General features: G+C 36.2%; 1 protein-coding gene across 5 annotated transcripts in view; it reads left to right on the forward strand.

The window, feature by feature from the left end:
* TFG (trafficking from ER to golgi regulator) overlaps positions 1-12,920 on the forward strand; it is a 36,880-nt gene that overhangs the window by 18,497 nt on the left and 5,463 nt on the right. For 2 of the 5 annotated variants that reach the window (XM_037058954.1, XM_037058956.1), the window contains exons 5-6: positions 1,434-1,601; positions 6,644-6,784. In XM_037058954.1, coding sequence (XP_036914849.1) covers positions 1,434-1,601; positions 6,644-6,784 — 309 coding nt within the window. The remainder of the gene's footprint in view (positions 1-1,433; positions 1,602-6,643; positions 6,785-12,920) is intronic. The other 3 variants (XM_037058958.1, XM_037058957.1, XM_037058959.1) reach the window with 3 other exon arrangements.

A 12,920-nucleotide genomic window follows, 5' to 3' on the forward strand; every position in this document is an offset into this window, starting at 1 on the left:
GAAAGGATGCATAGGCAGTGGAACAGAGTAATGTGAGGGGGAATAATTTGTAAGATTGACGTGACATGCTCTTGGGGTGTAGCCTTGGACTCAGAAAAAGGAAAATTGGTGAGGAAGATAGGTAACTAGTGGTCTTACTTTAAAGGAGTATTTCTAGAAATTTAGGTAATATTTGGGTAACCAGTGGATGGTAGGAATAAATGAGAGCTGCTAGCCCATGTTTGCTTATATTCCCCTTAGTATGTAATGTTTTTATCACAAGATAAATTTTTCCTTGATTAAAGAGGTGATCTAATAACTGATGTTCATTTACTTGGTAACAGAAAAATAACAATTATCTGTCAACTGAGTAAATGGTGTAGCAGTATTCTTTTTACTTAGATATTTTGTTTTGTTTTTGATGTCTTTTTTTCTTGGTCTCATGTTTCTGTTTGTAAAATGTGGGTTATTCTTGAAACCTTTTTCTTTTACAAAGTAGGGCTATGAAAGCCTGTCTAGTATCTCAGTGTCCATGGTAGAAAAGCATGGTTTTAAATTAACCAGGCTCAGAGTGTTTAGCATTTTATTTTTCTATTTTAAAACTAATTTATTAAAGAAAAATTTAAACCTATACAAAAGTAGACATACTGTAATGAATCCCATGAACCCACACCCAACATTAACAGTTGATCAAGTCATAGCACCATGTCATTGACACTCCCACCCCTGCCACGTTATTTTGAGCAAATCTTAGACACATATAATTTCATCTGTAAGGATTTAAGTAAGTAATAAGTATTTTGAACAAAGACATAGCAAGTTAAAAGTATGTGTTTAATGTATTGGTAGGCTTGAGATGTCCATTTAATTTAGTAATGGGCTAATAAACAAGTAGAAATAAAACATAAAAGTTGATAATTGTTACTTTAGTTAATATCTTTTCCTTTTACTGAATAAATCAGTTGTTCAGTCTGTATCTGATATTAGGTTATAGGTCTTGGGACACCAAAAAAAGTAAAATGTTTCTGTTAAGGAGCTGGAGGAACTTGAATGTTTTTTCTCATCTAATAATTCTTATGGAAGAATGTTGATTTAGTTTTTTTAAAAAGCTTTTATTTATCTTGTATTTCCTTTTGACTTTTTTCCCTAATTAAAAAATAAAAATTATGAACAATTATAAAGAAGTAGAATTATCTATAATACTGCATTCAGAATAACTTCTAACATTTTGACTATATGCACATATTTAGAGTGTGGGGTAAAAATAGGTTTACAGTCATTTGTATTGAAAGTAATACAATAATAAATAATAATACAGGAATAAACTCTTATGTTTCACATACCCAGAACTGTAAACCTACTTTTGACCCACCCTGTATTTCCCTATATTCTGTTTGTTAGCCCTTAGTGAGTATAGGTAAAATGGAAACAAGCTTTGTTTTTTCCTTTTACAGAAACCGTGGATGGTAGGGAAGAAAAGCCTGCTGCTTCTGATTCTTCTGGAAAACAGTCTACTCAGGTTATGGCAGCAAGTATGTCAGCTTTTGATCCTTTAAAAAACCAAGATGAAATCAATAAAAATGTCATGTCAGCGTTTGGCTTAACAGATGATCAGGTTTTAGGTAAGTTAGTTTCTTCTTCCCATCCCTCACTTGGTTTCTCTTTCCTTGCCCCCCTTCCTTCTCTAAAAGAAGGATAATTTGGGTATAGTAAGGTGCACAAATCTTACAATTGAATACATTTTACATATGTATGCTCATATGTGAAACACCATCTAGACCAAGATGTAGGTGATTTCTAGCACTCTGGAAAGCCTTCTTATGCCCTCTCCCAATTAATAGAATGTTCTTCTTCATAGAGTAACCATTATTTGGTTTAGGTAAATTTTATTGAAAATAGAAATCAGAAATCTTATTTTAATAAAATCTGAACCATTTGATAATATTTCATAATTCATAAACTTATAATTTAAATCTGAAACATATGCTTGAGGATTTAAATTTGTTTCAGGATTTAAATTATATTTGATGTCTTAGTTTCTCTTCTGATCTGAAGTTAGAAAAATTTAAATTTAAATGTAGATTTCTGGTTAAATTGCTTTAGTGTAGAAAGTGCTGTTATATGAATTTTTAAAAAAATATACTTTATTGATTATACTATTATAGTAGTCCCAATTTTCCCCCCTTTGCCGTCTTCCACCTGGTACCCCCATTCCTTCCAGTAACCCCCTACCCCCTTTAGTTCTTGTATGTGGGTTGTGCATATAAGTTCTTCGGCTTCACATTTCCTATACTATTCTTAACTCCTCACCCCCCCCCCCNCTCCCCCCCCCCCCCCCCCCCCCGTCTGTTTTGTACCTACCAATTATGCTTCTTATTCCCTGTACCTTTTCCCCCATTCTCTCCTTTCCCCCTCAAAGCTGATAGTCCTCCAAGTGATCTCCATTTTGTTCCTGTTTGGGTTGTTTGCTTTTTTTTTTTTTAGATTCACTTGTTGATATTTGTGAATTTATTGCCATTTTAATATTCACAGTTTTGATCTTCTTTGTCTTTCTTTTTTTAAAGGTTTTATTTATTTATTTTTAGGGAGAGGGAGAAACATCAGTGTGTGGTTGCCTCTTGTGTGCTCCCAGCGGGAGACATGGCCTGCAACCTGGGCATGTACCTTGACTGGGGATCAAACTGGTGACTCCTGCCTCTCAGTCCAGTGCTCATTCCACTGAGCCATGCCAGTCAGGGCTGATCTTTTTCTTAAGTCTTTGTAACATTTCATATAATAAGGTCTTGGTGATGGTGAAGCACTTTATCTTCCCTTCCATTCTAAATAGTAGCTTTTCTGGCTACAGTAATCTAGATTGTAAGCTTTTCATCATTTTGAATACTTCTTGCCAGCCCCTTCTACCCTGTAAGGATTCTTTTGGGAAGTCAGCTGACAGTCGTATGGGAACTTCCCTGTAGGTAACTAACTGCTGTCTGGCTTCTGAGGGTTTGCCCAGGAGTAAGCTGTCTCCCAGCACTGGCCGTTTCCAGTCACTTCACTTTCTTCCCATATGCCACTTGTGCCATTTGAGCTGTTGCCCTGGTGCTGAATTCCACAAGGGGTGGGTCTGTGTAAGTCTGTGCAGGCCCTTTAAGAGGAGTACCTTGATAATCCGGTAGTTTCTTTCACCGCCCCAATATCCCCCTCCCCACCCCTGCCCAGTTTTTACAGCCAAAAGCTACGGGGATTTATCTTCTGGCGCTAGAACCCTGTGTTGCTGAGTGGTCTGGTTTGGGGCTGGGGTCCCTTGCTCCTGAGGTATCCCTCTTGATTTTAATCCACCACATGTGAATGTGGGACTACCTATTCTGCTGCTTCTCTGCGCCTCTCCACCTCTCCCTGTGTCTATGCCCTTCCTACCCATCTGGATGAATGTGGCTTCTTAAATCCTTGGTTGTCATACTTCCATACAACTTAATTTTCTGACACTTCTGGGTAATATTTGTTTTGTAGTCTAGTTGTAATTTTTTCTGTAGTTGTGCAAGGAGGTGAAGTGTCTTTACCTATGCCTCCACCTTGACTAGAAGTCTTACTATATATGAATATAGTAAGACTATTCATACATAGTTTTACTATGTATGAATAGTCTTACTGTATCTGAATAGTATATTTTCATATATATTATATATATTTATATATTATTATATTTTCTGAATATATTTTCATATATACTAGTTTTACTATATATGAATAGTCTTACTGTATCTGAATCTTCTTCAGATTGGATGATTTCTTTTGAACTCTCTTCAAATTCACCAAATTTTTTTTTGCCATTTCCAATTTGCTGTTGAACCTTTTCTAGGGAATTTTTGTTGTGCTTTTAGCTCTAGAATTTCCATTTGGTGTGTTTGTTCTCTCTCTCTCTCCATATATATATATAAAAGTGTGTGTGTGTGTGTATTTTTTTTCTGCTGGGATTTCTTACCTTTACATCCATTAAGATTATTTCCTTTTAATTCCATTAGAGAAAATTGAATATTTTTTAACTCTTTAAAAATTATAATAGCTTCTTTGAATTGTGTGTCTGCTGTATCTAACATCTGGGCTAATTTGGAGTCCCATTTCTTTTGCCTGCCTTTTTTTCCCCTGAGTGTGAGCGTGTTTAAAAAGGGTTTTTTTGCATGCCTGATAGTTTTTTATTGAGAACTGGACATCATGGTTATTAATATGTTGTAGCGACTTGAGATTTCTTTTGTTCTTTTGAGGATGTTTTTGTTAGTGTTACTCTAGCAGGGAGTTAACTTGTATGGACTGAAGCTACTCACTCTGTCTTCCCACGGGTATAGCAGCAGACAGTTCTGCTCAGTTCTTCCGGCTCTAGGTGCTGCTGTTTTTTTCTGAGCTCTCTTGGGTGTCTTTCTCTCCTCCCCCCTCCTTACTCTGGTCAGCTTATACTCAGTTTAGGTCTCATTCCTTTAGTGGGTCTCTTACTTTAAGGATTTTCCCTTCAAATTTCTAGATGCTTGGCCAGACATGAAGTTAATACTATAGCTTTCTGTTGCTGGAGCTGCAGAGGTCAGTACTTAGAATTCTTACCCATTGTGATTCCATTGGTGGTAAAATCTTTTTGATTTATGCTGACATTTGGTTGACTTCCGGTGATTTTTAAATAGTTGTTTTCTTCTATTTTGTTTAGGTTTTTAGTTGTTACCTGTGAGAGTGTTTACCTGACCAGTTTACTTTGCCTTTATCAGTAACTAGAAATCTAGGATTCAGTCTGTTAGTTTTCCTTTTCTTTGATACTTTTATGGGATTATTCACTAAAGATAATTGTGTGAAATTCCAAAGACACATATTTGTATATGATGTATATTTTTGGCAAAAGAAGACATCAGACATGTGGCTGAAAAACACATTTTTTTAAAGCAACTAAAATGAGTTACTATTACAGCTTTTTAATATTGAGGACTTTGAGAAATGCCGGTAGAAGAGTAAATATATATGAGATTAGCCTTAAACATTTTTCTTAGAATATAGTATATGCCAGACTAGAATATTGTGATTAACACAGTTCACATTATTTGAAGACCATTTGTCTGGTAACTTTGTGTGTTGAAGTAGGAAAAACTGTACACATTGAAAAATACCAGGGTACTTTGTAGTTATTCAGGTGTGATAGTGTGAGAAATGTGGCTATGATAGTGTGGACATGGGAAGGAGAGTTGAAGCAATACAAAGAGAGGATGAGCTACATTAACTAATAGATTACTATAGGGAGAAAAGAGGAATCGAAATAATACATATTTTAAGGATCGTAACAGTGTGTTTTGTAGGAGGGATGTGTATATTGAGTTTACATGTATACAAATGTCCATGAAATGGTGGTACACAGGAGCGTTAGTTGTTCTTCAGCTTCTCTTGCATTATCACTCCTGTTATCCTAGTTTAGTCTCATCAAACCTGGACTGTCAGCTGCCAACTGAGTGCCTATACCAGTGCCAAGTTCTGGGATATACAAGTGCAAGGGGTAGATGTTTGCCCTCAATGAAATTAGTCTGCTATTATTTATGTGGAAGTTTACAAGTGGTAATCACTTTAATAACTTCTTGCTAAATAATCACTTTCATAAGCACTAGCTAACTTATTTCTTACAGGAACCTTATTAATTTTTTTTGTACAGATGAGAAAACTGTGACACAGAAAGAGATTAAGTAACGTGCCCAGAGTTACACAGCTACTAAGTGGCAGTACTGAGATTCAATCCCAGGCAGTCAGGCTCCAAAACCTGTGCTTTTAACCACTCTTCTACATTGTCCAAAAAGAACTTAAAGGAGTAAACATATTGAGAGTTGTCTTCCTGACGTCTTTTTTTACTGTCATAGTATTGGAACTTCAGTGAATTCTCTTCATTTTCTGCTTTGGTTATGACTTTGGAAGAATATGAGTGGTTCCATGGATAAGAGAGCTAGGCCTTGTGAGGCAGATGAAAAGAATCACAAAGGAACTTGTCCAAAGAGCCTGTAGTCTAAGAGGGAAAATGGGACCTGCTCAAAAATGCAAGGTAGAAGTTGGTAAGGGTCATAATAAAAGTATACTACAGAGAAGTTCACACATGGAAAAAAGGAACTGGGTGAAGAAGGCTTACTAGAACTGTGGAATTATAGCTGAGTAAAGAGTGTTGTGTTTAGATATGTGAAAATGAGACAGTGGAAGGAACAGTGATAATTGCAGTGGAGGCAGAAAAAATATTAGACGTATTTTGGGAATAGGGATTAGATTAATTGAAGGGGGCATGTGAGAAGAGGAGTTGTAAGAAATAGTGTATATTCTTGAATACCACGCTAGAGGGCTGAACTTCATTTATGGGCAGTGAAGACTCATTAAAGAATGAAATGATACTTACGGTTGATCGACAAACTAGGTTGCATAAGGTGGATGCTATTGGTATTGCAGAGATGAGTTTTGGATTTTGAAAGAGGGGGAAGGATTTCCAGTTGTAACTTTGGATTCTTAAGAGACTAGAGCAAAGGAAAAAACAAAATATACATTTAGTGTAAAATGCTGCATGTTTTAATGCTTATTCTGTAGTAGTTTTACTTTTGGTCTCTTTGAACCAATCTTAGGAATTGAGCCTGCTGGGGAATGGTCTTGTATTAGAAACTGAACTGGCTTTGTTACCCTCCAGGGCCACCCAGTGCTCCTGCAGAAGACCGTTCAGGAACACCTGACAGCATTGCTTCCTCCTCCTCTGCAGCTCACCCCCCAGGAGTTCAGCCACAACAGCTACCATATACAGGAGCTCAGACACAAGCAGGTCAGAGTGAAGGTAAAATAGAGCTTAGCACATGTGCAGAAAGGTACATGTGCAGACATGTTTATTGCAGCATTGTTGGTAATGGTAAAAACACTTACATATGCATTCATACTATGAACAGAGTTGGAAGAGATTTAGATTTACTGATATGGTAAGTTTGGGGGTTAAAAAACCACATAGAGCAATATGTCAGGTATGCTTCTTATTATTGAAAAGAAAAAAACCTGAAGTGCTTATATGCATAAAAATGCAAGGTGAAAGAAAGATCAGGAAGGATTCATACCAGTCACTAGGCCAGTGATGACTGTGGGATCAGAGGTGACCCATTGAGGTGATACTTTACATGCTGTTTACTTTCCTCTTCCTCCCTCTTATGCAACTGTGTATTATTTTTGTAATTTAAAAATATTTTTAAAATACAGGTAAAGCATAATTTTAGTTATAGTTTTTTGACAGATAAAGAACCCTTTATAATAAAGGTATTTGTGCAGTTAAAAATGTGTTTTTGAAACTTTTTTATTGATTGAATTTTTTTAAGAGAGTGAAGGGCAGGTGGTAGGTGTACGGCAGAGAAAGGGAGAGAGAGAGAGAGAGAGAGATAAAGAAACATTGATTGGTTGCCTGCTGTACATGCCCCCACCAGGGATTGAATCAGCAACCTGGGTATGTGCCCTGACCTATAATTTAACCCACATCCCTGGGGGGTATGGGACAATGCTCCCACCAGCTGAACCACCCAGCTACAGCAACAATGTCTGTTGAGGAAAAAAGCAGCGTATTTTAAAATCAAACTATTTTTTGTTAACTGAGATGAACAATTTAATCTCACTGGGTTTTGGTATTTTCTCACTGTAAATTCTCAAAATTGGAGTAAACCAGTGCTTTTAAAAGAATGTCTAGTCCTGAATGAAATATGACTTGTAAGTTCAGTATTATTGTACAATGTTATAAAAAGGGGTCACTGCCATATATTTTTGGCAATTTCCAACCTTTTTCATCTCAATGCATACATAAGCTAATTACTAAAATTCTGTGGCACACCACAAAATACACTTTTTTATATAAGGATTTCTGGTATCAAGAGTTAACCAATCAGATGCAATCTTACTATGTGATTCTATTATATGACCTATATATTTATGGTTCAAGTCGGGGCATTCACACTGGCCTGCTATTGCTGTGTTGGCTGTCATCATTTTTTTATTTGAGAATCTAAGGGAAAGAGGTCAGTGCCCCTGACTAAATAGTCATATCACATGTTTTAAAATTTCTTGTGGCACACACGTTGAAAATTCCCATCATATGTGAAGGGAGTCGAGGGACCATAAGCTCAGAGCAGTAGGCACTGAGGCACCTCATCGAAATTGTTGGAGCTCTGTAGAACGTGGCTAAGTATAGTAGTTTCCCTTGTCCACAATTATGCTTTCCACAGTTTGAGTTACCTGTGGTCAGCTGTGGTCTGAAAATACTAAATTGAAAATTCTAAAAATAAATAATTCATAATTTTTAAATTGCTCACTGTTCTGGTAGCATGATGAAATCTCGAGTCCTGTCTAGGATATGAGTCCTTCTTTGTCCATTGTACCCACACAACATATGTTCCCTGCATGTTTGTCACTTAGTAGCCATCTTGGTTATTCCTGCTGTTGTGGCATCACAGTGCTTGTGTTCAAGAAACCCTTATTTGACGTTACAGTAGCACCAAAGTCATTCCTGTATCTTCTGTTATATTGTTATAATAGTATATTGTTATAATTGTTCTACTTTATCATTATTTATTTTTATTAATCTTTTGTGCCTAATTTATAGACTGTCATAGGTATGTATAGAAAGAAACATAAGATATATAAGATATATAAGATATATATATATATATCTGTAAAATGGGGCTACTGTCTGTGGTTTCAGGTATCCACTGGGTGTCTTGGAATGTATTTCCCGTAGACAAGTGGGCGGGAACTACCTTAGTTACTAATATTTAGAGTTCCTCCCAGATATTAAAATGTTGTTTCTGTGAATTGCCCATACATGAAAGTACATTTAAAACTACACATTCCATTTGAAAACAAACACTAGGTGGTGCTCTAACTATTTGTATAAAGGGGCCACGTGGTTGTACAATGTGATTTTCAGTAACAGAAGCAAGTGACTTGAGTTTAAAAAAAAGTCCTGTCCTCAAATGAACTGAGCACTTTTGTAAGAGACTCCTAATCATACTGTGGTGATACTTTTAGAGTTTTCCCACTGGATGGATGCTATTTGTACGGACTAATAGGTGGTATTTTGCTGATGAATGAATGGTCTGTGAATTTCTTACTGCTTAAGCCTCTTCTCAACCAGCTTTACTCACAGTGTTCCCTTTGTGCCAGGATGCAGCTGCCACAACTGTAACAAACTAGACTGAAGCAGAGGTGGGCTGAAACAGGGAAGCAAAAGCAGATTTTGGATATGATGGGATTTAATGGCTGTACTGGGTGAACTAACATGTGTTTTGTTGTTGTTTTCTTTTGTTCTTTTAAACCGCATTTTAAGCTGTATACTGTTGTAGAATGGCAGTTGGAAGATAATTGCATCGAATAATGTTTGTTATTCACTTATACAGGAATGGGATTTAATGTTATACAAACAGTATCTCAAATTATTCTATCAAGTTTGCTTTCACTGAAACTTTATTTTCAGATAGGTAAAATTTTAAAAATATAAAAGGAGATAGAGTGAAAATTCAGAAATTCTTTCACTGCTGACCTCTTAGCATGTACAACCCATGTTAATATTACAACTAAGAAAGTTAAATGTTTTTTTCTTTTTTAAATTTTTTTACTGTATTTTCCATACTATTTATTCCCCTTGTACTTCCCTTCCCTCAGCAATCACCACACTGTTGTCCATATCCATGAGTCCTTTTTCCTTTTTGCTCAATCCTTCCACACCTTATCCCATACCTCCTTAGTTATCATTCAGCTCTGTATCCATGAATCTCTCTATATTTTGCTTGTTAGTTCAGTTTTGTTCATTAGATTCCACATGCAGTGAAATCATATGGTATCTGTCTTTCTGACTGGCTTACTTCACTTTAGCATGATGTTCTCCAGGTTTGTCTATGCTGCAGAACATCCATGACTTAAATGCTAGAAAGTTAAATGTTTCTAATGTCAACACATAACTATAGCTGACCTTTGAACAACATGGGTCCAAGAAATTTCCTTTTCCAAAGGCATCAGATTAACAATGTTTGATAGGCACTGAATTCTTTTAGGGTGGCATTTATGCCTTGCTAAAGCTGCTACTTTTTTAAAGTGTGCAATATAAAAAATTGTATGTTATTAATATATGATGAGCATTCAGGAGATGAATGTCTAGATTAGTGCTATCCAGAAGAAATACAGTGGAAGCCACATAAAATTTTCTGTAAGCTGTATTAAAAAAGTTTTTATAAAGGTAAAATTAATTTTAATCATACGTTGTATTAAATCCAGTATATCCAGCATATCAATATGGAAAGATCATTACTTAAAAGTTAACATTTCCATTCTTTTTTATTCATACTGCCTACTGGAAATCTGGCGTGTGATTTGAAACACTTAACACAAAAAACACATCACAGTTAAGAAAAGCCATATTTCAGGTACATAGTGGTCATATGTGGCCAGTGCCTATTGTGTTTGATAGCTTGCTCACCTCTAGATTAATATCAGTTATTTATAGATTCCCAAGATGAGTTACAGACTAATGAGTGATTATAGGCTACTTTTTGATGTATGTGTGTAGGAATGAGTCCCTGACATCACCAGTTTATTAGATTTACTGCTGGTTATAATTGTGCAGAATAATCAACATAAAAATCTATTACTAATAATGGATAAACATAGCAGTTTCTTAGAATAGAATGTGAAATACTAATTCTGAGTTGTTACTTAAATTCCATAAAAGGGATGTTGGAATTGTAGTTTTCTTTCCCAAGGATGTTAGTCTTTTTTTTTTTTTTTTTTAAAGATTTTATTTATTTATATATCTTTAGAGGGGAAGGAGAGAGGGAGAGAAACATCAATGTATGGTTGCCTTTTGTGCGTCCCCTGCTGGTAGTTAGCCTGCAAGGAACCGGCCTGCAACCCAGGCATCTGCCCTGGCTGGGAATCGAACCGCGATCGTCTGGTTCGCAGGCCCGCGCTCAGTCCACTGAGCTACGCCAGCCAGGGCAGGATGTTAGTCTTAATATGTTGTTCAGTTAAGAAGATCAACAAAATGTTGAACATCATGAAAAGAAACAAAATGGACAATATTATCTTTTTTCAGATAGATTAGGTGCCTCTGTTACTGGAAAACTATGTACAGTTGAGTAGTTGTCCAGAAACATGTCCATTCACTCCGGCTTCCACCGGAGTGAATGGTCAAGAGGGTACGGTAGAAGATGGCTGTCTTTTTATGTCCTGTCCTCAAAAATGTCATTGTCATTTCTACAATTATTGGTCCACAGGTCAGCCCTGTTGAGTATGAGAGGAGACTGTACAAGGCAATGAATACTTGAGTGTTTTTTGCTTATTCTTTGCTCTTTTGTGTATTGTGGAGTTAATCTTTCTAATAAGAATGTAAAGCAGATCAACCCATTGCCATATGTTGTTACATATGCTGAAGTCATTCGGGGTCATTGCGGAAGTTGGCTGTCACTGTGTGTGACAAACTATAGCCCCAGAAGTCTCTTCAGACTTTTTGCTCTATGCTATTCTCTTTTTTCCCTTAGATAACAGTTTTTATTATTTTTACTTATCCTACCATTGATTCATTCTGAAAATATAATACAGAAAACATAGCTTATATATATATTTTTGCTCAAAACATAGCTTACTGTAAACTATGTCTGCACCTTGCTTTTTCACTTAATATATCCTATAGCTCTCTCCTTAGAAGTAGGTGAAATCATTCCTCTTTTTAACAACTAAACACAGACTTCTTAGTTACATTTAAGAATACTGTGACGAAAATCTCATTTTAGATTTGAATGAAGTGTGTTTAAAATAATTAAAAGGAATACTTGCAGATATAGGAATAAACCTTGAAACGTTTAACCCCAGCATTGGCATTTTCATAATAGGTTTACAGCAGATTAGGAGGAAAATGGTAAATAGTGTGTGTTTGCTTTAAGAATAGTTGCACCCTTTCAGTTAAAATATTTTTTTTGGAAAAATATCATTTTTAGAGAAAGAGGAAGGGAAGGAGAAAGAAAGGGAGAGAAACATTGATGTGAGAGAGAACCATCCATTGGTTGCCTCTCATACACTCCCGGGCCAGGGACAGAACCTGCACCCCAGGCATGTACCCTGGCTGGGAATCTAACCATCTTTATGGGATGATGCTCAACCAACTGAGCCATACCAGTTAGGGCCCTTTCAGTTTTTATTGAGAAAACCATTTATGCTGTTTTGAGTAGGAATTCCTTAGAATTATTGATGGCAATAGTCTACAACATAGAGCCTTAATTTTAGCCTTTTTGATGATATGTAAGTTAATATTTATATTAAATGCTACAGTGTGTACAAAACAGTTTTTAAACTAAAGCTCTATGCCTGGGTTCCAATGATAGTTCTTAATTAGCTGTGAGGTATTGACCTTGGAGAAGTTGCTTAATCTTTCTATATTTGAAATAGGGATTGCTGATGAGGTTAGTTTTCTGTTCATGTATTGCCTGTGACTCTGCTCAGTTTTGTATTCTGGAGTTAATTGTTCTAATTTCTAAGGATTAGAACTTGTATTCCCCCCCCCCCCCCCCCCGCCCCCCGACTATATTTCTGTTCCAGATTCTGGTCACTTCTGTTCTAAAATTTAGTTACAAAAGAAAATCCAGGATTAATGTGGTGTCTTCTAAGGTGGTTAACTTGTGTAGTACCTTTTGTGCTATCTCTAAGTCTTAAACTATTAAGAAAGCATTTAAGAAACTTTTGCCAGTTTTTTGTTGTGTTTGGGAAGAGGATTAATAGCTTAAAAATAGTTGAGCAAATTTTCTTTTTGTCATAAAAAGCATGCAACTGCTTGCTAGGAAATAAACTGACTATAAATACAGGCATGTCCCAGTTAGTGCTGTGGTGCATGGGGTTGAGCAGCCAGTTCAGCAGAGTGGACTCAACACCTTGAAACCAGCCTGGGAGTGTTAGCA

This window comes from Sturnira hondurensis, unplaced genomic scaffold (assembly GCF_014824575.4).
Source record: "Sturnira hondurensis isolate 20B ecotype Veracruz unplaced genomic scaffold, ASM1482457v3 Scaffold0010428, whole genome shotgun sequence".
NCBI classification, from domain to species: Eukaryota; Metazoa; Chordata; class Mammalia; order Chiroptera; family Phyllostomidae; genus Sturnira; species Sturnira hondurensis.